This window comes from Brassica napus, chromosome C2 (assembly GCF_020379485.1).
Source record: "Brassica napus cultivar Da-Ae chromosome C2, Da-Ae, whole genome shotgun sequence".
In the NCBI taxonomy this organism is placed as follows: domain Eukaryota; kingdom Viridiplantae; phylum Streptophyta; class Magnoliopsida; order Brassicales; family Brassicaceae; genus Brassica; species Brassica napus.
This window is the reverse complement of record NC_063445.1, coordinates 52,936,005-52,960,886: the sequence shown is the minus strand read 5'-3', so window position 1 is coordinate 52,960,886 and position 24,882 is coordinate 52,936,005. Positions and strand designations below refer to the sequence as shown.

Below are 24,882 nucleotides of genomic sequence, written 5' to 3'. Positions count from 1 at the left end.
TTATATGTTTTCAAATTCGAACTTTTTTATAAAACCGGAGCCGTGGTTAGAGAAACATAATTATGAGTTTGACTCTTATTTTTGGATCAAGTTTATTTATTAATCGTATACAGCTGATTATCTAAATTGCGATAGTGATCTAAATTGCGATAGTGATCTAAATCCAGTTCCAAAATCCATAAAATCCTAAAATTATATTTATAAGTAACTATATAAAAATATTAATTTTTTTAGCTGTGAATAAAAAAATATTAATATAAAAAATTATTTCTATTTCAGTATACCTTTTTATTATTTTAATATGTTCTAAATAATAATTTATGATATCTTGTATTTTATTAGATAAAGGGATTTTTGTGGAAAATACAGGAAATATAGGGATGAAGGAATAAAGAACTCCAAAAGTGAAGCGAGTTTGAGGTTTGGTTATAGTGTCAAAGTTCAGTTTATCCACACAGACATAAGGGTTTCTGAGTTTGTCGTCGACGTTTCTCTTCTCCCTTCTTTAGCTTATAGCGAATGACCCGTGAGATGAAAATGAGCTGAGAAATCGAAAGCGAAAAATAGAGAGAGAGAGAGAGAGAGAGAGAGAGAGATAATTGTGTATAGAAGATGTCTTCCTTGTTCAAATCTTTTGCGGGAAATCCCAGGGAAGCAGCTGCAATGGCAATGGTGCAGGCATCATCTTACAGAGTATGTGAAAAAAGTTATAAAGATTCCTTCGAATCTGTAAATCTCCATTTACTCCATTTGTTTTTGGTAATGGGAGGAAAGTGATCGCCTTTTTTTTCTCAGAAAACAGTAGTTGAGGTTTTTAGTACTTATTGCACACCAGTTGTTCGATAAAATTCGAATTAGTTCACTTAGAGTTATGGATCTCTGAGCATCTCATATAAAAATAAATACTTGGAGAGAGCCACAGATAACCAAATTTGTAACTAATTCGATTTTGTTATAGAAAACGTGTTGTCTAAGGAACTGATACACGCTAGGGTATTAAATATGACCGACATTGCAAAGAGGTTTCCAAATTAGGCTTCTTTTTTTTTTGGTGTTTTTTTTTAATTTTTATTTAAGTTTAGGATCTTTCCCTAAATCACTGTAGGATCTTATTATGTATCTTGGCTGATAAAAGAATCTCAAGGAATTAATAATAAATCATCTTTAAACAATTAACCTTAAATCTCCAAGAGAGCTGCTTTAAAAAGGAAGCGAGTTATCTTTTTTCTCTATTCTAATCACGGCTCCGGTTTGCTGAGATCTAAGGCAAACTTACAGGCTCGTATCAGGAACTTTCTTGGAAAAGAACACTTCACCCCGTCATTTTGACAAATTCTTGTATTTTTCTGTAGTGAAAAATAGTTTTGAGATTGTGCTTTGTGGCCCGTTCAGGTACTGTCAGGTAGAAGTTGTTCGAATTTAAGGAAAAACACACCGTTGGATTCCTTTCTTGCCAAGGGTAGGTCTCCCGTCAAGGCGTTTTCTTTCATGTTTTCGACTCAACCAAACAACGAGTTTGGTCATTCATCAAAGCGACGGTCTCGTGGGCCTGTTATGGCGGCAAAGAAAGCATCTGAAGGTTTGCATCTCTCTGCTTTTACTTCTTTCGTAAGCAGCGTGGCACTCACCTGCTATTGTGTTTGGTTAGGGGAAAAGCAAGAAGAAGGGAAGTACAAGCACACCGTTGATTTGCCGAAGACTGGTTTTGGTATGAGAGCGAATGCTCTGACGAGGGAGCCTGAACTCCAGAAGTTGTGGGACGAGAACCAGGTCTTCAAGAGAGTTTCAGATAGTAACAATGGAGTGAGTTTCTCGAAATTCTATCACGGAAACTTTGCTTCAAAACTGGTGTCTGAGATCGTTAGTTGGATTTGCAGGGGAGTTTCGTTCTTCATGATGGTCCTCCTTATGCCAATGGTGACCTACATATGGGTCATGCTCTTAACAAGATACTGAAGGATATCATTAATCGCTATAAGGTATTTCGCCTTTGCTTACTTGGAGATGCATTTCCTTACATCCAATAATGGAGTTTCTTCTCATCAAATTGTCTCCTTCTTCGACTAGCTGCTTCAAAACTATAAAGTTCAGTACGTTCCTGGGTGGGATTGCCATGGTCTTCCAATTGAGTTGAAAGGCAAGTAACTAATAGGTTATGGACCTTTGAGAACATTACAATATGAAAGTAATTCTGCATTTGTTATCTTCCAGTTTGTTAATTGCCTGAGTAATTTAGCTGTAACTGTCAACATTTCAGTTCTGCAGTCCATGGATCAGGAAGTGAGAAAGGAACTCACACCACTAAAGTTGAGGGCAAAGGCAGCGAAATTTGCAAAAGCAACAGTCAAAACACAAATGGAATCATTTAAGGTGGCTATCAAGCTTCAATCCCGTACATGAGTTCTCATTTTGAATGGAACAGCCATTATGAGATCTCACAGGGCATTTTAGTTATGAGAGATATTTTACTTAGTCATTCAGTTGACATTATCTCATAATACTTGGTGTTTACAGCGGTTTGGAGTATGGGCAGACTGGAACAATCCTTATCTCACTCTTGATCCGGAATATGAAGCGGCCCAGGTAATGGTCTCACCTCCGACATTATGTACTGGACGAAATAACCTTCCAGGAGATGATTATTATTAGTGTTCTGTAAGGTTTCAAAAGCCTGACGAGGTCTATATATCTTTTTATCATATATTTGTAGATTGAAGTATTTGGCCAAATGGCCTTGCAAGGGTATATCTATAGGGGTAGGAAACCAGTTCACTGGAGCCCTTCATCTCGTACTGCTCTTGCAGAAGCTGAATTAGAGGTAAAATTCCCTTTTTTATCTCAAATGATCTATAAGAAGAAAATAAATTATGTGCTCAAAGCAATTCTAAAGTCAATTAAAATCATCCTAGGCTTGCTATTCCTTTTCTCCCTTCTTTTGACAATTTGACATTATGTACTCTGTAGTACATTAAACCCAGAGTATTGCTTTATAAATCCTCGATAAACTTTGATTAAATGCATTTATCTATTTCTCTTCGTAATGCATGCCGCTTAATGTTTAGAAGATTCCACACTTTACCGTGGTTGTCTTATATAAGTCCCACCTGTATCTTCCTTTACATGTAGTATCCGGAGGGTCATATCTCAAGAAGCATATATGCTATTTTCAAATTGGTTGGCGGAGTGAAAACAAGCCTTCTAGAAGAGTTTATGCCTAATATATGCTTGGCAGTATGGACAACTACGCCATGGACTATTCCTGCTAATGCTGGTAAGTGTCGCATTAAAAAAATGCATTCGTAATGTTACTCTCAACTGCCGAAATGCATCCTACCTTTGTTTCCGTTCTTCCCCACCTCTCTTGTCCACTTAGATGCTAGGATAAGTACGTTTCTTTGTGTGGTTTTCGTATTTGAATGCTATATAGGCATTTAGTGACTCTTCTTCCTTTTCTTCTTGTACAACTTTCAGCTGTTGCGGTGAATGCAAAGCTTCAGTATTCTGTTGTTGAAGTGCAGTCATCCTCAGAAGATGAATCTGCGTCTACAAGCAACAAAAAGAAAATGGTGGGGACAGTTCTGAAGAATCAACAAAAGCTTTTCGTGATTGTAGCGACGGACCTTGTGCCAGCATTAGAAGCGAAATGGGGTGTGAAGCTTATCATTACTAAAACATTCCTGGGTTCATATCTTGAAGGCTTCAGGTTTCATTTCAATTTTAAAAATTAAAAGAAATCCCATTTGATGCTACAACTTGAACCCTTTGGTTTATAGTGTGTCATCATGGTTGCAGGTACACACATCCAGTTGACAAGAGGGACTGTCCAGTCGTTATAGGGGGTGATTACATAACTACGGAATCAGGAACAGGGTTGGTTCACACTGCCCCTGGTCATGGTCAGGAGGATTATGCAACTGGCCTGAAGTATGGGCTACCTATTGTCTCTCCTGTGGATGATGGAGGAAACTTCAGTGAAGAAGCTGGACAGTTTAGAGGACTCTCTGTCCTTGGAGAAGGGAATATTGCTGTTGTTAGTTACCTGGATGAAAATATGTCTCTGCTCATGGAAGAATCTTATGGTTAGTTTGTTTCAGGTGCTTTTTGGACCAACCATTTGAGAACGTTTGCTTCAGAGTCTCATGATTTAGTTTCCTTTTTCATGCAGCTCATAAGTACCCATATGATTGGAGAACTAAGAAACCTACGATATTTAGAGCGACCGAGCAATGGTTTGCATCGGTTGAAGGGTTTCGCAAGGCCACTATGGAGGCAATCAACAATGTTAAATGGATACCACATCAGGTACCAAGTTAACTACATGTTGAGTTTATATGAATGCACCATGTGTGGATATTAGCTGTAAAAGGAGACTCACAGAACATGAACCACATGATCTGGTCCATCTTGGTCTCGGATCTCATTGTTGGGATGATATCGTACCGCTTGCTCTCTTCTTGATATAGCGTTTTTCCTTATATTATCTTTCTTAGAGTTGCATGTTATATTTTTTGGAGTTTGATTTGGTATCTTTCGGCAATTGTCATCCAGGCAGTAAACAGAATAACTGCCATGACTTCAAGTCGATCCGATTGGTGCATCTCGAGACAAAGGACATGGGGTGTCCCTATTCCTGTCTTTTATCATGTTCAGACAAAAGAACCTCTCATGAATGAAGAGACAGTTGACCATGTTAAATGTAAGTCCCTATGCTGTCTCTTTCTTGGTTTACTGCCTTACTGGCTGTGTTCTGTTATATTCCTTTTCGGCGTAGTAGCTATGGATTTTCTGACCTTATGTGAAAACCCTCTCCGGCAGCTATAATTTCCCAAAAGGGTAGTGATGCATGGTGGTATATGTCGGTGGAAGACCTACTTCCTGAGAAATATCGTGATAAAGCAGCTGATTATGAAAAAGGGACTGATACAATGGATGTCTGGTTTGACTCAGGTACTAAAATAAAACAATGTTCACTAAAAGAAAATAGTACAAAGCACCACACAACTATTTTTTCATCACTTTCTTTCCCATATGTATGTTAGGTTCCTCTTGGGCTGGTGTGTTGGGGAAACGTGAGGGTCTTACTTTCCCTGCAGATGTGTATCTAGAAGGTACAGATCAGCATCGTGGATGGTTCCAGAGTTCTTTGTTAACAAGCATCGCAACAAAAGGTGATAAATGCACCCCATGATAACTTGGCTACATAAATTGATATTTTATACAGATTTTAGCTTTCTTGGTGTAAGTTGACCTTTTCACATTTTGTATTGTTGTATATAGGCAAGGCCCCCTATTCTTCCGTCATCACACATGGTTTTGTACTGGATGAGAAGGGTATGAAAATGAGCAAGTCTTTGGGTAATGTGGTTGACCCACTTATGGTCATTGAAGGAGGGAAGAATTCAAAGGTTCGCCAGTTGAATAAACAACCGTGCTCATTGCGTTAAGACATCTTTATTACCCATAGAATCTATTTCCTGACAAGGGCTTGTCTTCTTATGCCAGGACGCACCTGCTTATGGGGCTGATGTTATGCGTCTCTGGGTTTCTAGTGTAGATTACACAGGGGATGTACTTGTAGGCCCACAGATTCTTCGGCAAATGTCTGATATATATAGAAAGTTGAGAGGAACTTTGAGATATCTCTTGGGGAATCTTCATGATTGGAGAGTATGTCTCTAACTCTAAGCTTTATATAGAGTAGTTTTTTTTTCTTCTTGCCCCACCATCCAAGATTTGTTGCTTCTATATTGTGTATTTTGGCGTGGGCGACAATATTTTAAATATAAGTTATGAGCGTTTGCAGGTTGATAATGCTGTTCCGTACCAGGATTTACCCATCATTGATCAGCATGCTCTCTTCCAGCTTGAGAATGTTGTAAAGAACATAAAAGAGTGTTACGAGAACTACCAGTTTTTCAAAATATTCCAGGTACTAAATCTCACCATTTTATTTTGATACAGTTGAACTGATCAATAGCGCTACAAAGTAGTCTCTTTAAACGTGTAACATTTTATGACTCTGCCAATTTTCTTTTATCTGCTTAAATGTGAGGCCGCAGTGAGGGAACAACTAAAAACTGTAAAACCCATTGAATGATCTAACTTCATCCACATATGTTTTCATTTGCCTGTGATGGTGGACATAGATAGATTACCAGTAGAAAACTTAGTTTATTTATTGGAAGCTCGAATATATATAAGAAACCATAATTCAGATTTGACCAATTGGATCTCTATCCATTGAGGTGGAGGCGAATTTGGTGTATTAATGTATTTTCAGATCGACACTGAACCTCGTGATGCAACGCATCTTGCAGCTTCCTCTTTTATTTGTTTTGTGTGTTGTGTCTTGTGTTTTGCCATTTAGTTTCATGTTTTAGATGATCCGTGTTATTAAGTGGGCTTTCTTTCTTTCAGATCATACAACGATTCACAATTGTCGACCTGTCAAACTTCTACTTCGATATTGCTAAAGATAGACTGTATACTGGGTAAGTTTATCATTCTCTAGGTTGATATTTACTGTAACCTATGTAGACCTTTGCTTACTAATCCTTGATTGCAATACCTCTGTGCTATTCAATGTAATCTCAGGGGAACTTCGAGTTTTACCCGAAGAAGCTGTCAAACCGTTCTTTCAACACATCTTTTATCCATACTGAGAGTGATCGCGCCGATAGTACCTCATCTAGCAGAAGATGTCTGGCAAAATCTGCCATTTGAGTACAGAAATGGAGATGGCTCTGCAGCAAAATTTGTCTTTGAGCTTAAATGGCCTACGTTGAACGAACAATGGCTTTCATTTCCTGCTGAAGATATTCTCTTCTGGGAAAGGCTTCTCGAGGTATAACAAATCTCCTAATATCATAGCGGATAAACTAAGCATTTTCCTCAGCTACACATGTTATAGTTAAGAATTAGAGCTCCTTAGCTTAGTGGAGATGAAGTTAAGAATCTGTGTGATGACAGTTTAGTTTTAATCTTTGTTTCCTTCTTCTTCCTATAGACATCTGTTTCTTGATGCCTGCTATGTTTAAAACGGCTTATGGTGTTTATGTAACAGTTGAGAACCGAGGTGAACAAAGTGCTGGAGCTCGCACGTAATGGCAAATTAATCGGTTCCAGTTTAGAAGCGAAGGTGTATCTCCATACCCCAGATGCAGGCATGGCCTCAAAGTTATTAAAGATGTGTGAAGCTCAGAATGAAGCTGACACACTGCAACGCATATTCATAACATCACAGGTAAGCACCAAAATCTCTAGGGGGGTTAGAAACTTGTGCTCAATTGACATCATAATAGCCACTCCATAAGATTCGTTATAGAAGAACTAATTAATACATGTACCAAAATGGGATCCAGTCTGGTTCTTTCTACCCAGATCTTGGAAATGTAGAGGAGAAAAGCCTAGTAGTTAGAGGTGAAAGGAAGAGTAATCTATAGGCTTATAGCAGTAGGGACGTTTTGTGATTAGATGTAAGAGAATACATCCCAGAAAACCTCATAAACCCACTGAAGCCCTTTTGATGAAATGTGTGTCCAGGGTCCACACAATTTTAGACTAAAGTCGAGATTTGATGATAGATAGTGAGTACATTTCTATGAGAGTTTAGCCATTAAACTGTTGTGGATGTATGCAGGTTGAGTTACTGTCGTCAATAGAGAAGGAGATGGTGAGTAATGTGCAGCACACTGGAGAGTATGGGGAGGGAGAAAACAAAGTGTGGATTGGTGTGTCACGAGCCGAGGGATCCAAGTGTGAGAGGTGCTGGAACTACTCGGGGCAGGTCGGATCGTTTTCTGACCATCCTACTCTCTGTGGACGGTGTTTCAATGTCATTGTTGCTAATCCGCCTCAGCCTGCGGTTGCAGCCGTAATCAGCTGAGCGTAAAATTTACTCTATATATTCATTTGCTCAATGCACTCTTTGTACATCCTTCATTTCATTTTTGTTTCAGTAAACTCAATTGTAATATATAAGCTCTAAAACGAATTATTTTTCGTTTGGTTCCCACTTAATCTCTTTATTTTTTTCTATAAATGAAAAGGTTCCATAACTATCAGATCAGTAAATTTCAATTTTTAGAGTGAGAGCATGATTACTAGGGGTTCTTAGAGTGGGGTTCTTAGCGGAATATAAGAACTCTCTCTTAACTTTTAACTAAAAAAGTTAAGAACAACTTTTAAAACTCTTATTTAAGAATCGGTTCTTAGCTTTTTTAGTTAAAAGTTAAGAGACGGATTCTTATATTCCGCTAAGAACCTCACCCTAAGAACCTCCAATAATCATGCTCTTGCGCACCAAAAACTCAATTAAACTAGTGTATACGAGAGTATAAAAAATCATGTGGTAATGCATATCTTAAATGGACTCGGACCCAATATACGTAAGGTTTAATGTCTGAAGTTAAAGGGTTCGAGCTAAAACCAAGTTAACCAACCACAAAAGTACACAGACATGGCATAGATGGAAGCAGTGCAGAGAATCTTGCATTCTAGAGCTGAGCGTTGGCGTTCTGTTGTAGTAACTCTATCTCTTCCAAGTCATCGCTCTGTATTTGTATGTCCTGAACCGAGAAAATGTAAACACATGTTGATCGTATCCTAGTTGTCTAATCAAGGCAATAACAAACGCTTACTTGCGGTTGTGCTGGTGTTTCTTGTGCAACTGGGTATACCTGTGGCTGAGACATTCTATAATAAGGTTCCTTCAGATCGAATTTGCACGATGATGTCTGGAGGATTCCACCTTGATTGGCACCCGGCCCCCACATTTTAGCTGTTTGAAAAAAAAAGCAAATTGGAAACAAAGTAAGAAATAAGCTGATATGATTCAAAAGGAGGGATGCAGGCGAGCAAGCAAAATTGACCTGAGAGAGTAAGATTTATAGTGTAACTCTGAGTACTGTGGGCAACCAAATGAAGTCTACCGGTGAGCTCTTGCCCTGCCATGACATGAATAGGCTGCGAGAGCACACATCTTATTTGGTACCAATGGGTTGTCGGTGCACCAGGAGCAGTCGTGAACCACCTTTGCACCGTGCTGTTGGACATACCGAGCGGATCAGGTTTATTGTATTCATTTGTATGACAGCAAATGAATATTAAATTTGAAGTACAAGATAACACATATATGTTCCGGCTTAATACCTGCCGTCAAAGAGAACGTCAAACCAGCACGCAAGGCCATGCACTCTACCACACACAGACGCTGTGAACTTCAAGGGGACATCGATCTCGTAAAATTGCTCTTCCTGTGAAAATAATTTGACAGCTGAGTGAGTTTGGTATCATGCCATTCACCAAAACTGCATATAGATATTCCACATACATGAAACAGTATGACTGGATAGTGTCCTCAGTGTTAAGGAAACACTTCGGAATTGAATAGCTATACCTTCATCTGAGTGAAATCTATCACATGAAACATCGGGGGAGCCACCAATAACCTCGGATCAAATGCATCAACAACGGGCTACAAAATCAATTGATGCGAGTCATTTAAAAAGGAGGACAAGACAAACTAACAAATGATCAACTAGTTGTAAATGGATATACCTGAGAAAAGTAACCCTGGTGTGCTGATGCATATAGAGGTGTCAAATCAACTCCATAATAGTTCTGTTGCTGCCAAAACAAAGCCTACATAGAGGTAAAAAACATTTTTAGCGAAAGCTTAACATCACATAATTAAACAAGCCATTTCCTTTTATGAATGTTATAAGAAACTTCAGAAAATATATGTACCTTATTTGCCATTTCAACAAATAAGAATTCATCAGAGAAAGGTGCCATGTGGATCCTACATTAAGAAAGTAACATGAGAAAGAAGAGGTTTATGCAATAGACAAGACAAGTAAAACTATCAAAGATCAACTTTTAGTTGATTAAAAAAAAAAAATCAAAGATCAACTTTACCTTCCAACAGTAGGAAACATTTTTCCGTTTGGAGATAGAAAACGGTCTCTAGCAATAACATATGTTTCCAACATCCTCTCATTGACCAATAGAGTGCCTAGATGCACATATAATTTAATTATAAGACATAGCATTCAAACAAATCACTAAGACATATCAATTGATGTTTGCCTTCTGAAAGATTCTGATTTTCACGAAGAGAATGTGAAAAAGAATCCATCTCTGGAACACATGACATACCCATTGGTTCAGAGATCAAAACATCTGCCTTCTCAGGCAACTCAATATCCTCAATTTTTCCCTTGATCACCTACCCATGTGCCACATTGAAGAACATCAGAGAAATGGATATACATGGAAAAATGAAACTAACAAAACAGGAGTACAGGTCTTACTGTGATCCGTTCAGCAAGCAATGGATTCCCAGCGATAAGCTTACGTGCATAATCAGCCATTTCTGACGCTTCCACCGCGTACACATGCTTGGCACCAGCCTATATTAGGGGGAAAATAGTTAATATTGAGTAATTCTAGAACCTTTTGGCACAAAAAGTCTTTAAATAATTGCATACCAGTGCAGCAAACATTGACAAGATGCCACTTCCAGCACCCACATCGACAACAACACGCCCAGAAAAATCTGAACGATTCTCCATGACTGCTGCATGATAAGTACCTGAAGACAGTAATATGGCATAAAAAGAGGTACCATGAGTCAACAAATAGCTGTGTGAAGAAAACTAAAGAAAGTTCTCCTCCAATGTGATACTCATCCTCCCAATGAGATAGAGGCCAGACATCATACCAGTCCTCACATAATCCTGCAGCATGTTTTGCTGATGTAGAAGCTGTCCATAATAATGAAAATACATTTTGGCTGAAGCAGCTTCTATCTTATTGTCGAACTTGCTATTACCATCTGAAACTGTTCCGTTGGGCAAGGATGATCCTAGAAACGAAAGAATGAGAAGGCATCAAAAAATGATTACAAGCAACAGTCATGAATAATAGAATTGGAATTTGGTGAACTATAAAGGCAGAGAGGCAGATACTCTATACCAACAGCAAAAACCTTTTTTTCTTTTTTCTGAAAGAACCAACAGAAAAAAAAAAACATAAACATGTATAAAGAGGCACCTTTTCTAGCAGCATCTTTTGTCCACTCCTCGAATGAATCAGAAAAAACCTTGCTTTCCTTCTCATCACTAAACTTTATTACAACTCCTCGAGAGAATGAAGTCTGGTTAAAAATCATAAAAGTACATATCAGACACAAAGAGGTAAACGATTAAATAAATCATAAAAGTACATACAACTCCTCGGGAGGCTTCACGTACCTCTTTTACAGAATCCGAACAATCAGAAACACAGATGAACTGAAGCGGTCCCAATTTGAACAACTGAACAAACACAACAGATTTTTAAAAAAAATATACTTATCAGCAACAGTTCCATAGTAATGAACATTAGTTGCATTACTCAATTAAAGCATAGAAAAAGTTTCCAACTTTATATTCAAAAAGATGATTTTAAAGCGAATCGAGAGCTACCTGAGTGGAGCTAAGATCGAAAGTGAAGCCATGGGCCGATTCAGATTCCTGAAATCGAAGCTCACTGACTTCATTAACGCAGGAAAACGTAGCTACAGCAGAGGAGGGGGAAGGAGATGAGGAGGAGGTGAGATCAGTGACTGAGGCTAGAGTGAACTCTTGCTGTTGAAGCTTATTCGTAGAAGGAGGAGGAGGAGCCTCCATGATTTGACTTTTGAGAGAGACTAAGCGAATGTGTAAAAAGGGTTTTAGGTTCCGACGAAACACGACAAGGAGAAGAAGTAAGGAGGAGAGCCGCCAAAGCCCGAGAGGTACGGATGAAACGACACCGTTTGGTAATTTCGTAATTTTAGATTTATATTTTATTTTTCTTTAGATGTCGGCTGGAGTCCCTCTCTGCTCATCTTCGTATACTTTGGGCTTGTTTAGTGAGGCCCATTTTAATTTTGGGCTTAAAGTTATGACTTTAACATCTTTTTCAATCCCAAGATAAATTAGAAAAGTAATCTTCTCCTATCTAATTGAACTTGTAATCTTTTTTTACAAAGTTTTTGAAAAGTGAGATAGATGATATAATCACAATATTTTAACTAACCATGGATTTCTGATGTGGCATTATAAGAAAAATATATATTATCATGGTTCCCATGTCATCAATAGAGACTAATCATAAGAGCCTTGCTTCAAATATTCACCAAATGCTTTCTACAAATAGTCTTTTGCACAAACTGCTTCTGATGTCAAAAGACTGTGAAGCAGAAACTGAGAAGCAGAAACTGAGAAGCAGAAACTGAGAAGCATCATACAAGATAACACAAAAAATCAAAAGAATAGCATTACACCAAGGCCAGCTAGCTTCAACTTAGTTCAGAGAATATAAATATTACACATTTATACATAAAAAGAGTGAGCTTCAGAATGTCTACTGTTACACTTCTATCCACACTTTTTTTTTTTATAAAACAAGATTACAACACAATCACCGCTAGTTTTCCATAGCCGCATCAGGAATTTCCACAGCCGCATTAGGAAGTGGAGAATCGTGAGCCAATGACTGCAGAGGAGATAAACAACATCAATGGAGATTTTAATTAATATAAGGCCTCAGATTTCTATTCTACTTATTCTAACAATCTGATATAAAGCTTTTTACCTGCTCCTGCGAGCGGAAATACATGAAGGGTGTGTAGTTGAGGAAGTTGGAGACTCTTGATGTGTATATGTCAGCATACCTGCAACCAAATTTTGAGTGAGGGAAGTAAGTGTGAGGAGATTACAAATATGATTGCTCAGAGATGCAGAGAAGAGGTGTGTCCATACTTTTCGATTTGTCTCATCAAGTGGCTTTTGTCCCACAAACCAGCACGTGAAAGGAAGCCCCACCTGGTCAAACAACCCCAAAAACTAGAGTAAGACAGAAGAGGTATCCTGGATACTTGTGTAGTTTGTCCCTCTTAGAAGTAAAAACCTTTTGTTGAAGAGCTCGCCGTCTGATTCAAGCATTAGACCAATCTTGTCATCTAGTCTTTGCATTACAATGAGAAGCTTCTGCATGGTCTCTGTCAGTTCTTGATCAGCCAAGTTGGTAGCAGCGAGAGTCTACAAAAAAAGAGATAAAAAGAGATACCTTTATGCGATTCTCTTATCTGATCAAACTACCAACTGTATCCAGCACAGGAGAGAACAGGAACAAACCTGAGCAGGACGACCTTTGCTTCTTCTTTGCAGAGCAAGCCGAAGCTGGTTAAAGAGATCCCCAACAACCTCTTTTTGATTTATAAGCTCTATTAGCTCTTCTCGGTGACCACGACTACCAATTAAAGCCATATACTGCAAAATAAACAAAGACAGAACCGATTTAAGCCACTCCAACTTCTGTCATTGTTTGATTATAGTTCAGAACATAAGTTATCCATTACCTCTTCCTCCAGTTCACGGCAAATCAGTGCAGTTCGCCACCTGAGATGGACTTTGGATACGCTGACGTCAGTGTATATATGGTCACCAACATACAAAATCTCATCTCCATGAACGTTGAGTGAGCTCTCCACCATCTGAGCACTTCCTCCTGAGTACAAACCTCCTTTAGGAGATCAAAGGCAAAAAAGTTAACCTTAGCTTTCTTCACACTCAGCTTACATTCAGTAGGAAAAAAAAAATGAGAAGTTACCTGTTTCAGCCTTGAAGCATGGACGCATTAAACCCTCTCCAGTCACAACCTCGTACAATGGGTGTGACATCTGGAAGAACTCTGGTTTCCTCGCAGAAACTATCACCATGTCAAAAAGATCCCTCCAGTCCATGTCATTGGGAAGGAACTTATTAAATGAATGCTTCATCATCTTGTCCGTGTAGTGATAATCTGAGTTTGTGATAAGCAAGAGCTTTTTACCAGCCTGTGAGGAAACAGTACCACATTAACAAATGCACCATCATAATCAAACATATTTCTAGGAAGACAGAAACATTACCTCCTTTTGATCCAAAAGTGCTAAAGGCAACTCTGGGTCTGGCTCGACAAATAGTTCCGGCTTGGACATTATCTCACTCTGCAATGATAATTGTTATTAATTAGAGACCTGGGAAACTCATTTTTTTAAAGAAACTAATTGTAGAATGGAGAAACTATCAAACACCTTAAGTTGTCCTTCAACATGTGCTCTGAAGAGAGCTTTTGCAACAGCCTGAAAACATTGAATAGAGATAAATAATATGCAAAGCTTTCAATTTAATGATGGTTGCTGGAAGTAAAGTACCTTGTACAGTCCTCTGTAATCAAGAATGCCAAGATCTGCCGAGATGGATCCATCATCCAATCGATCAACCATCTGAAACGATTTGAAAACTATAATTTCTTAGTAGAAACCCATGTGTGAAGTTTTGAAGTAAGAGTGTTCCATAGGGTGAAGAAACACAGGTTACCTGTGCATAAGCCAGAGCCTCTGAAACAGAAAAAAATGTATTGAGAAACTCCCATCGACTCTGGTTCCGGAGATCAACTAACTCCCTTCCATAGATATCACTTTAATCCATACAAAGGCAACAAGAGAATAAGACGGACTTCAAACAGAGAACAAAGACAAGTTTTTCACATGGCTAACCATATACCTGACAGCTTTATTTGATAACATCTCTGTACCGTGCATGGCTCTCTTCACATACCCAAATCTATCAGCCTTGACTAAGTTTCCTTTCTCTTTGTCAATCATGAGCCCCCTGATAACCTATAACAAGCGATGACATATCTGGTGCTTAGCACTAAAGAAACTAGAGATGATACTGACAATGTGGAACCTTTCAAAAGAATAAAGACAATCACCAGTTCAGGGTCAAAAGAAAGTCCATCAACAGGGAAACCCATGTTCTTTAGATTTTCCATGCAATAGTCATAAGCCCTTCCTTCCCAAGCCTGAGAACAAGCCCACAAATTCACATCAAGTATTAGTGTATCTTTTCCTACTTATGTATGAGAGAAAAGAAGAACTCACCATGACATTATAGTGCATCAGAGTATAATCCATATCATATCCAATTGCACTAATAGACCGTAGATTCAATGTACGACTACAGAATATGCCCCGAGGAGAGTGTTGAGCAGAGAAAGGACCCTACAATATCAAGCATGAATGTGTGAAACCAGTGAATGATCGATCATCAGAAAGTCCGCACAAAATACAAGGATTAGAAAACGAACTTGGATACCCAGTTCTCTAATCAAATTCTCAGCAGCTTGAGCCTCTGTTCTCGCTACCTCCTCAATGGGACCCTCCAACGTAGCCTGCCCATTTCCTACATGGGTATACACAAAGTCAACATTTTTCAATCATCACACTATACTATACAAACAAACAGAGGAGAAAAGTCAACTTTGCATCTGCTCCTACAGCGAGACGAGTCCATCATAAAAAGGTTCAACCTTTAGCTATTATTATTCATCTCAATAAACAGAACCAGACACCCGAAGCTTTGTCCTAAGATTCCATAAAAACTCAAATTTCAATTCTGAAAAGTAGAGAAAGGAAAAGTTAACATTTTTTCTAATAACGAAACTACATTTTTATATAACAAAGCAACAAAATGTAATCTTTTGAGTCAAGGAGACACCCACAAGAAAAAAAGGTTCAACCTTTACCTCTTATTCATCCCAAAAAACAGAACAAGAGCCTAACTCAATTTCTCTGACCAGACACCGAAGCCTTGTCCGAAAATTCCCTAAAACTAGCTACAAGCAAAAGGAAGTGTTGTACCAAATGAGTGGAGAGGGTCAAGCTTGAGATTCAAATCTCCCTTGGTGCTTTGACCCAGATAGTCCACTTCGTACTTGGAAGAAGTCGTGACGGAAAACACGTCGTCTCCGACGGCCACGCGTCCGCCGTCAGCTCCAGCGGCTCTGCACTTGAACATCCTTATAGATCTCCTCTTGTTTCTTTTACTCAATTCGGTTGATTTCGCCATCAAGACAGGAGAAGCGAACTTGGTCGCCATATCTCCGCACAGGAGCATTCTGTCGAACACTTGATCGGCGCTGAGATTGATCTTTCACTTTTGGCTTCGCTTTCGCAGTTGGGGAACGTTAACTGAAAAATTAGGCTTCACTACAAGGAAAAGACAGCAGAGCATCGACGTTTGAAGTGTGGAAACGGCGTGATGTTTTAGCCTCTTAAAGATGAAAGATGCTCCCCTCCCCTCTCATTTTATAGACGCGACAAAAAGGAGGAGGAACATGTGCGAATTTTAATGTGGGACGCAATCCAAATTTGGCATTAGAATCTATTCGCGCAGAACACAACTTAGTATTACAAAGATTAATCGAAATGAATTAAACTTATGTACCTAAACGTATCACCAAGCTCCAAGCATCACATGTAACCATCTTAAACGAATCAAGCAATGTCGTCTTCTACTAGTGGGTCATTAGCGGATCTTTTGCCGATGGCTTTACACAATCAAGTTCATTTTCTTAAATGACACTGAAAATAATAATACAGAGATATGCAATATGGTACTATATGTAGTTATCATAAGGTTGTATTTTTTTTTTAAACCACACAGAACATTCATTACTCTTTTAAAAGTTTGTTGACAGAGTTTAATGCATACATTGATTGCTCAAACGATAAGATCTGTTTAGCCAGAAAATCAGCTTCTTTGTTTCTCTCACAAGAGATCCAATGAAAAGTGATCAAATCAAAAGATAGTGCTAAGCCGAAGATGTCTGCCACAATTCCATATATTTCTATGCTCATGGGTCTCCGATGACAGCGCTTTAACTAGCTGGAAAGAGTTTGACTCGCATCTCACTCTGCGTATATTCAAGTTTCTGCATTTTTGAAGTGCAGTTGTGACTGCAAATTTCATCTTCTGACTTCCGGACCCCACTGTCCATATCCTAATCCTGCAAGTAACAAGGATTCATTCCTGCATCAGTTCCAGAGTTGCATCGTTGGAGATGGTAGCATTGATGGACAATTTGTGTTTGTTTGAGGGCTCCGTGTACTGGCTGGTATTCCATTCCCGGGCTGCCTTAATGGCTTTGAAATACACATTGTTTCTCGCTATCAATAGGTGCCAAAGGATTCATGGAATACACAGTTCACATTGTTGAAATACACCAAAGGATACACATGAAATACACATTGTTACAGTATATATTTAGATATAATCTACGATTTACAAAAAAAAAATTAAGCTTTAAAATGCATAAAATGTTAATGAACGAACTATAGCATGATCAATTTTTGCAAGACAAACAACCTTGTTTTTGTTTCCTTTATCAACTGAAAAGAGTTGGTTCGAGGCCACTTTATATGGATTTCCTATTCTAATAAAGCTAAGGTTTAGGATTTATGTATTATTAGTGCCTTAATTCATGTATAAAATAAATAATTATAATTGTAAAGAGAATAAATCATTGAATAAAGAAATTGTACAAGCATCATCCACAATTGATCAACAACAAAAAAACATACATAGAATATGACATTTCATATTGAAGAAAGCTAGAAGTTCATCAATGAGCAGATGGAGTATTGAAATTAAGTGAACGAATTGAGGTAAATATTACATATTTCCATCACACGTGAATGAATTTGCTTCTAGTGTTGTTTACTAATTTTTTTTTGTTTGCCTATTAGTCATATATATGGCTTTGATATTGAGAGTATCTCAACACCACAAGGTACTTGTGTGGACTGATGTCTTTTGATTGTCGAATTGAGATGATTATATATTTTAATAGTGTTTATCCAATATATATGTTATACTGTGTCTTTATTGTTGCAATATGTATCAGATATATAAAAGACTAGTCTTTGTTTGAATATGTTCATCAATTTCTTTACAGTTTATCATTGTATCTTTTTTAGTGCATTTGATTTTTTATTGGACAAATCTCCAAAATAGCACATTTCTAAGTTTATATCACAAAAATAGCACTCAAAAACTAAAATGACCAAAATAGCACATTTCTAAGTTTATCCTTTGAAAATTTTAATTTTTTTATTTTTCAAAATTTGAAATCTTATCCCCAAAACCTCATTTCTCAGCTCTAAACCCTAAACCCTAAACCATAAACCCTAAACCCTAAACCATAAACCTTAAACCCTAAACTCTAAACCCTAAACCCTAAATCCTAAACCTTAAATCTTAAACCCTAAAATCTAAACCCTAAACCCTAAACTCTAAACTCTAAACCCTAAACCTTAAATCCTAAACCCCACCCTTTAACTCTAAACCCTAAGTTTGTGACTTTTGATAAAACATTAAGTGCTATTTTTGTGACTTTTGACCTTGAGTGCTAGTTTGGGAACATAAACTTGATTTAGTGCTATTTTTGTTTTTTTCTCTTTCTTATTCCCCTCTAACGTTATTCTTTCATTTTAGGTAAGCTTCATCATTATGGTTTTCCTACTCCTATGAATAAGAAAAATGAAATGCATTAAAAAAGGTACAATGAAAAATTGTAAGTAGTATAGCTTGAATAATTGGCTCACGGTGAATTACATAAAAATTTGGTAATGGGTTCAGAACATTGATAAATTTGAACAGGGAATATCAGTTGTATGAGACTCGATGCTGCTGATGTACCACGTAATAAAGGTGCAATATGGATGCGTTTTTGGTGGGGTGAATCTACACTCTTACTCTTTCCTACAAGTTGTTGAGGATTGATTGAGGATTTAAAACTCGTACGGTAAACAGTCAAAGTCCTAACCCCCTTTTCATCTCAATTTCTTGTTGCACTTGATCAACTCTTATTGGCTTGTCTTTGAAGTATATGTGCGCTACTTAACTTGTTACAAGAAAAACAATTCAAGCCCTTTATAAAGATTACCATCAATTCTCATTTCATTCCATTTGTTTGAGCTAAGCTACCACATGTGCTATTGTATAAAAAGCTAGTGCCGTATATAGAAATAGTGAAAACAGAGTGTTGCATCACTCTGGTTCTGAGAGGCTGAGCATGGTGAGGTCTCGGTCTTTCCGCTTGGTCATGCATTTGATTGGTCTCGAAGACAGCTTGCTTTGAAGTTCAACTTCCCAACGCATTGATTCTGTCACTTGACAGCCTTTGTGGTTGTGGTCCTTACCGTTCTCTTTGCAGGTTCCTTTGCAGCTTTCAATTATCTTGTTTGTTCATCTAGCCTATTATAGTTGTTAGTGTGCTTAGCATGTTTAGTTTGTGTGTTTAGTTTCTTCTTTGTTGTTGTTTCTTTTCTGTGTGTTGTCATCGTGTTTTGTCTGTCTAGTGACATTACATATTAAGCATATGTTAATGATTTTGACATAATTCAATCCATGACAATTTGGTAAGATTTTTTCTTCAAGGGTGGGTACAAGTCGAGTACTTGATATTTTCGATAGACTTAGTACTCGACTTGGCTTATACTAGTAGTAAAATTTTGGATTTATACTTGGTTTGCTAAAAACGAGTACTTGCAGTTTGAAGTACTTGTCAAAAATTGATGGACTGAACAATTTCTCATTACCTATTAAGCATATGATATTGATTTTGACATAATTCAATCAATGACAATTTGGTAAGATTTTTTCGGTGTTACCCTCCTACCCGTTCGGTAATACTATAAACAATTTGGATAGTTTTTAAAGATATTTTGGTTTAAAATAATTAAAGTTGTTAACCATAAATCTTATAGGAAATGCATAAAAATTAATATTCAAAGGAAATCAAGGAAAAATATAAAAATTAATAGTATTGATTATGGGTGCATATCTTTTATATCTTAAAAAAGTAGCAAATATTGTTAATTATGGTGCATGTTTTTATATTTATTTGGTTAAATATTCAACTATATTTTGTTTAGATTTCTTAACTAGTTTGCGGGTATGTGATGTGACTTTTGAGCAAGATTTTTGAGGGAATATATACTCTTTGATCTATGCCATAAAATTAACATATATTTGCCTAATATATGAAGTAAATTGGGTAAATAATAAAAAAAATTGTGATTCTTAAAAAATGTTTATGCCTTTTTGTAAAAAATATCTTTTAAAATATCTTTTAAATTTTAAAAATATATTTTATATTTAATTATCTAATCATATTTGATAAAAGATTTTATACTTAAAGAATCCTCATAAGTAACACTTATATTTATATATCAATAAAAACATATACTCATAAATTTAAAAAGCGTTTTCTTATTTTTTGTACTAACCTTTTATATTAAAAATAAAATGTGTCTATGCAGTAATACTAGTATACTAGATTAAGATCCGCGCCTTGAGCGGAATAAACATTATATATATAAATTATTTTATATATTATATGTTCTTACATATTATGTAATAATAAATATATATTGAATAATTAAAAATCAGTAACTATTATATATATAATTAAATTGGTGCGAACGTATAAATCAATTTTATTAATCCAAACACTTTTTTAAAAAATTTGATAGGATATGTAATTAAATTTAAATGATATTAACATACATAATATATTTTTAATATTAATGTCTATTAAATGATGTTTTCTACTTATATGTTTTTTTGATCATGTGTATCTTTAATAGCAAAAACTTTAAATTACTGATAACAAAATTTTCATTCTGAGATTAATAATTTTAGTAATATATAATTTAAAAACATTTATCAATGTTAGTTCAAAACTTTTATCAAAAAAATTATTCAAAGTAAATGTTGAAATTAATATATTTATTTATTCAATATGGTTTATAGTTTAATTTAGAATGATATATATATTTTAAATTTTAATGAATAATTAAATAAGACTTTTATTTATATGATTTTCTAATCAATTGTATTTTGTGTTGATGGCAGGTCTTTGCTTTGTATTGTTGGAATCACTGTTTCTCTGTTTCTTTTTGTTGCAGGATATCTAACAAACTTATTTACATGAGTTAAACCTATTTGCATAAATCCTTGCCTCTTGAGAGAGAAAAAGCTATAAGAAATTAGAGGTTTGGTTCACCCAAATAAGCTATTTGTCAAGTGCAGTTGAAACACGTACATTGCTTCAACTCTCAAAACTCAAAAGCTTGAGGAAGTATTCTTCTATGAGACTACTTGCTCCAAATATGCAAGCTAAGGTAGAAGTTCAGAGCTTTGGTTTTGTCCTTCCACCATAAAAGCCAGGAGATCTCTGGATGTAACATGTAAGGTACACGAGCTAGCAATGCTGATTTTTATTTTTGTTTTGGATAAAATATATATCTTGCTGATATCTTTATGGGCTGCTCCTTCGAAAATCAAATAATATGGTGGGCTTCTTTTATGTTTAGTTGTTTAATTAGGGTTAGATACGTATGCATATATCTATATATAAGATCAGTAACATGGGGAAGAGCTTACAAAACTGATAGGATACATGCATCAATCATCTCTTTTATTTGTCAAAGTGAGTGTTCTTTTTCATTACTTTTGCTTATTGGAATGTGTAGTTTTATATTGGTTTCATCATTTTGTTTAGTTTTCATGAATTTGGATGACGTTTGTCTTTGAATATTGTTCCTTTTATGGGGTTGAGTCTTTTGACGATCAATATAAAACTTGTTAATCCATTATTATAGAAATGGTTTTAAAAAGACTATAGATTAGTTATCTTGGTTCTTATAATCCTTATGGTGTTATATAACTAGTTTCTTTTCAAACAATGGGAGATCCAAAAGATGTAAAAGGTAAAGGTTAATACTTAATACCATTCATGGTCTGAACCTGACACAAATTGTTATTGAGGTTACTAGTGGATGAAATCAATCAAGAAATAGGTGAATATGAGAACATGGATGATGATGTTCATAATGGTACTAAAGAAAGGGTGAATGCTAATAATTGGAGAGCAAATATAGCAGCAACCATGTGGACATATGGTATGCATATGGGATCTTGATGCAACAAGAAATTCTCTTTTCCATCAAGTTTTTAAATTTACGTTTTTCACCAAAGGATGCACATGAAATACACATTGTTACTGTATATATATATAGGTATAATCTACGATTTACAAAAAAAAAAAATAAGCTTTAAAATGCATAAAAATGTTAATGAACAAACTATAGCATGATCAAGTTTTGCAAGACAAACCTCCTTGTTTTTGTTTCCTTCTCCCCCCCCCCCCCCCCCCCCCCCCCCCCCCCCCCCCCCCCGGCTCAAACTCCTTCCAAGATTACGCCTTACCCTTGTAAGTTTCCATGAATCTAACAACTTCGACAGCAACATTTGATCTTTTGGCTATCTCCAACACTTTTTCTTTGCTACTTTTTTAATAATACTGAAATTGAGTTACCAAAATTTTCATGATCCGACGTAGAGAGAATATTGAACATTTATTTGATACTATTGAAATTGTATAAAATCTTATTTCGGTAATGATGTTTCCTATTCTAATAAAGCTAAGGTTTAGGATATGTATTATTGGCACCATAATTCATGTATAAAATAAATAATTATAATTGTAAAGAGAATAAATCATTGAATAAAGAAACTGTACAAGCATCATCCACAATTGATCAACAAAAATTTTAGTTTAAAATTTTAATTGAATAATTTTGGGCTGAGTCAGGCAATGGTAGCGTAAAACCCATTCATGTGCATAATGGAAATTCGAAGTAGAAAAGGAAATATATAAAAATATTTTGGGAAATAAGGAAAATAAAAAAGGAAGAAGTCAACAATAGAACATACCGGTATTCATTCATATATATATATAGATAATAAAGAGAGAGAGTTGAAAACTAACCTAAATCGAGCACGATGTTTTCTGGTATTCCTGTTCAAGATAGCCAGCAGTTCATCATTGGGCCACTGAATTATTGGGATCAAGTGAGGGAATCAGGGGTAAATCTTCTTCTTCAATTTTAAGTGGAGTTATATATATATATATATATATATGTGTGTCAGTTTCATTAGGAATCAATGGAAGTGGTTTGTTTGTTTGTCTGTTTGTTTCAATATGATCATATTCGGCTGAGACTTTGAATCTTTTTGTTTTATATATAGGGTTTTGATATCGAACATATCACAGCACCTCAAAATACATGCGGACTCATGCCTTACGATTGTGAAGACGAGAGTATTAGGTATCCTAATCGTGTGTTGGTCAATCTTTACGCTAGACTCGGTCTCCATCGTTACAACCTCTCTGAGGTAAATATTTTGAAAAAAAAACTAGTCTCAGTTTCTTTTCAATATTTTGATCAATTTCTTTCTTTCTTGATTAAGATCATTGATGTATTTTGTATGTCAGGGAACAAATTTAGAGTTTCACCACTTGAAGAAATTCAACACGAGTATGACTTTGATCTCCTCGTACCGCATCACTTTGGTTGCTTATGATCCAGCTACCAATTCGCTAGTAACCTTTCTGGTCGGAGTCTCTGAGCAAATATATGGTCGTTTGAATTTGATGGTCTTCATTGCTAGACCTCAAGCTAATAGTCCAAGTCCTCTCTTTAAAGAAGCTGTTTGGCCACAACTTGGTAAAGAAAAAAAACTAAATCCTTCTCTTTTTTTTCTATAATTATTATTAATGTTTTATAAAAAATCTCACTTGATTGTTACTAATGTTGCAAAGGTATCACCAATGACGCATATTATGACAAGGGATCCCCTTTCTGGCCGACAGATTTTGATGATACAGAACGATTCTACCTGGTGAGATTATCACACAATATCAGTGATTTGCTTATTATTATTTTTAAGAATTTTGATTTATTGGCCTTTGATATGATTTATTGCTTTTGCAGCTGAAGGATCCAGAGATACAAGGCAACGATTGGATTCGTCTATACTTGGAACTTGCTCTTTGTTCAAATGATAGGAACATTCCCGAAGTATGTTTCTTCTTTTCTTCCATATATATATATAGACCAGCAACGAATCAATGTTATCTAATGTTTTTGTTTTCTTGCAGTGGCATGTATCCCAGCTACAGATTGTGAGAGTTGCAGTGGAAACTATTCAATATGTGGTTGTCTCAAATGTCAATTTCTACATAACGTTTAAAGGCTTGCCTGTGGCTCAGGTTGGTGAGGATGGTGAGAATGTTGAGCGCAAAGTCATTGTCAGAAGGTTTGTGGATCTTTCTACCGGATACTTCACTCTCAAGGGTGGGTTTGGGTTTTCGGTCGGAGAAGTCGCTAGTGAGGGCCCTATGACTCGCCTCCGGAGCATCAAGGAAATTCGCGCTGACCTGAGGCTGCACCCTACGACTCGCCCATGTCCAGCCATCCCCATTGCTGATTGGTGGAAAAGCTAGATTATTAACCTCTACTATCATAACACGAGTGAATTGGGCTGGGCTGCTTCTGATTGAAGTTTACGTAGTTCTTTAATTTCATCTTTGGCTGTTGTATTACTTCTTCCTTGGATTCCATTCTCGGAGTTCTCCGTTTAAGAGTCTTCTTCTGTTCTGTTGGGAGTAAAGGTTCTTTGTGGTTATTTCCTATGGCAATCTCTGTAGTTGCCTCTCTTGTTGCTGCTTGAGCTTACTGTAAGTCCGGCTATATTTGGTGTCTGAGGCTGCTTACAATTTGGATCAAGAGTTAATTCTTTTTTTTAGTGTTCGGTTAGAAATTAATGCGTTTGTAAGATATTTATGTATTTCTATTTTTAGTTTAAAATTTTAATTGAAACTTTGCCAATTCCATGAGGAGCCACTGCAATTTTTTTAAACATCACATAATCAAAACCCATAGTATATTTACATGTTAAAGAGTCTAATCTACTTGGAAGCTTTGTGAAGACTGTAGAATCTTAAACATATCCTGTTAGTTCCCAGTGATCAAACAAATTCTACGCTTTCAGATGCATCATGATCAAACATTAACCAAAAACTCAGACCATGCCAATGGTAGCACATTGCAAAGTGCAAACAATGACATTTGACAACATAACACAAACTGGATCCTGAGAATTGTGTGAAGTTTAA

At 36.4% G+C, this 24,882-nt stretch overlaps 4 protein-coding genes across 4 annotated transcripts; 2 read left to right on the top strand and 2 right to left on the bottom strand.

Annotated features, from left to right (window-relative positions):
• Positions 1-411: 411 nt before the first annotated feature.
• On the top strand, positions 412-8,014 carry LOC106347630 (isoleucine--tRNA ligase, chloroplastic/mitochondrial-like). Its single transcript, XM_048747034.1, has 22 exons — positions 412-693; positions 1,393-1,579; positions 1,649-1,803; positions 1,878-1,979; positions 2,068-2,137; positions 2,258-2,370; positions 2,515-2,583; positions 2,711-2,818; positions 3,127-3,271; positions 3,472-3,703; positions 3,793-4,079; positions 4,166-4,302; positions 4,549-4,696; positions 4,816-4,947; positions 5,040-5,168; positions 5,278-5,405; positions 5,503-5,667; positions 5,804-5,929; positions 6,418-6,491; positions 6,595-6,844; positions 7,064-7,243; positions 7,640-8,014. Exons 1-22 carry the CDS (start codon positions 613-615, stop codon positions 7,883-7,885), a joined length of 3,264 nt encoding a protein of 1,087 aa, XP_048602991.1. The 5' UTR covers positions 412-612; the 3' UTR covers positions 7,886-8,014.
• A 322-nt stretch (positions 8,015-8,336) lies between these two features.
• LOC106347615 (probable histone-arginine methyltransferase 1.4) lies at positions 8,337-11,757 on the bottom strand. The gene is made up of 15 exons (XM_013787193.3): positions 11,469-11,757; positions 11,256-11,318; positions 11,056-11,158; positions 10,724-10,867; positions 10,491-10,594; positions 10,314-10,412; positions 10,159-10,228; positions 9,919-10,015; positions 9,748-9,802; positions 9,559-9,642; positions 9,398-9,475; positions 9,151-9,254; positions 8,871-9,043; positions 8,640-8,779; positions 8,337-8,567 (listed from the first exon to the last, which is right to left on the bottom strand). Exons 1-15 carry the CDS (start codon positions 11,670-11,672, stop codon positions 8,496-8,498), a joined length of 1,590 nt encoding a protein of 529 aa, XP_013642647.1. The 5' UTR covers positions 11,673-11,757; the 3' UTR covers positions 8,337-8,495.
• A 502-nt stretch (positions 11,758-12,259) lies between these two features.
• On the bottom strand, positions 12,260-16,135 carry LOC106347606 (5'-nucleotidase domain-containing protein 4). Its single transcript, XM_013787184.3, has 16 exons — positions 15,716-16,135; positions 15,163-15,257; positions 14,957-15,076; positions 14,788-14,877; positions 14,577-14,692; positions 14,391-14,490; positions 14,225-14,296; positions 14,105-14,152; positions 13,940-14,017; positions 13,639-13,864; positions 13,388-13,551; positions 13,164-13,298; positions 12,937-13,067; positions 12,789-12,851; positions 12,622-12,700; positions 12,260-12,522 (listed from the first exon to the last, which is right to left on the bottom strand). The coding sequence occupies exons 1-16, from the start codon at positions 15,969-15,971 to the stop codon at positions 12,454-12,456; spliced, it is 1,842 nt and encodes a 613-aa protein (XP_013642638.1). The 5' UTR covers positions 15,972-16,135; the 3' UTR covers positions 12,260-12,453.
• Positions 16,136-22,644: 6,509 nt separating this feature from the next.
• Positions 22,645-24,598, top strand: LOC106347590 (UPF0725 protein At3g19520). The gene is made up of 6 exons (XM_048747033.1): positions 22,645-22,790; positions 22,953-23,099; positions 23,200-23,431; positions 23,527-23,606; positions 23,699-23,785; positions 23,866-24,598. The coding sequence occupies exons 1-6, from the start codon at positions 22,707-22,709 to the stop codon at positions 24,208-24,210; spliced, it is 975 nt and encodes a 324-aa protein (XP_048602990.1). The 5' UTR covers positions 22,645-22,706; the 3' UTR covers positions 24,211-24,598.
• The last annotated feature ends 284 nt before the right edge of the window (positions 24,599-24,882 follow it).

What these genes read in the sequence shown, in the direction of transcription:
- LOC106347615 (XM_013787193.3), bottom strand. Translation starts at nt 11,672, where the DNA reads ATGGAGGCTCCTCCTCCTCCTTCTACGAATAAGCTTCAACAGCAAGAG. An exon ending in TCGATCTTAGCTCCACTCAG is followed by an intron (nt 11,319 to 11,468) that starts GTAGCTCTCGAT and finishes GTGTTTGTTCAG; the next exon opens with TTGTTCAAATTGGGACCGCT. An exon ending in AAACACCAGCACAACCGCAA is followed by an intron (nt 8,568 to 8,639) that starts GTAAGCGTTTGT and finishes TTCTCGGTTCAG; the next exon opens with GACATACAAATACAGAGCGA.
- LOC106347606 (XM_013787184.3), bottom strand. Translation starts at nt 15,971, where the DNA reads ATGCTCCTGTGCGGAGATATGGCGACCAAGTTCGCTTCTCCTGTCTTG. An exon ending in TGATGCACTATAATGTCATG is followed by an intron (nt 14,878 to 14,956) that starts GTGAGTTCTTCT and finishes GCTTGTTCTCAG; the next exon opens with GCTTGGGAAGGAAGGGCTTA. An exon ending in AGGCTCTGGCTTATGCACAG is followed by an intron (nt 14,297 to 14,390) that starts GTAACCTGTGTT and finishes AAATCGTTTCAG; the next exon opens with ATGGTTGATCGATTGGATGA.
- LOC106347630 (XM_048747034.1), top strand. Translation starts at nt 613, where the DNA reads ATGTCTTCCTTGTTCAAATCTTTTGCGGGAAATCCCAGGGAAGCAGCT. An exon ending in TTTCAGATAGTAACAATGGA is followed by an intron (nt 1,804 to 1,877) that starts GTGAGTTTCTCG and finishes TTGGATTTGCAG; the next exon opens with GGGAGTTTCGTTCTTCATGA. An exon ending in TTGCAGAAGCTGAATTAGAG is followed by an intron (nt 2,819 to 3,126) that starts GTAAAATTCCCT and finishes CTTTACATGTAG; the next exon opens with TATCCGGAGGGTCATATCTC.
- LOC106347590 (XM_048747033.1), top strand. Translation starts at nt 22,707, where the DNA reads ATGTTTTCTGGTATTCCTGTTCAAGATAGCCAGCAGTTCATCATTGGG. An exon ending in ATCGTTACAACCTCTCTGAG is followed by an intron (nt 23,100 to 23,199) that starts GTAAATATTTTG and finishes TTTGTATGTCAG; the next exon opens with GGAACAAATTTAGAGTTTCA. An exon ending in ATACAGAACGATTCTACCTG is followed by an intron (nt 23,607 to 23,698) that starts GTGAGATTATCA and finishes TTGCTTTTGCAG; the next exon opens with CTGAAGGATCCAGAGATACA.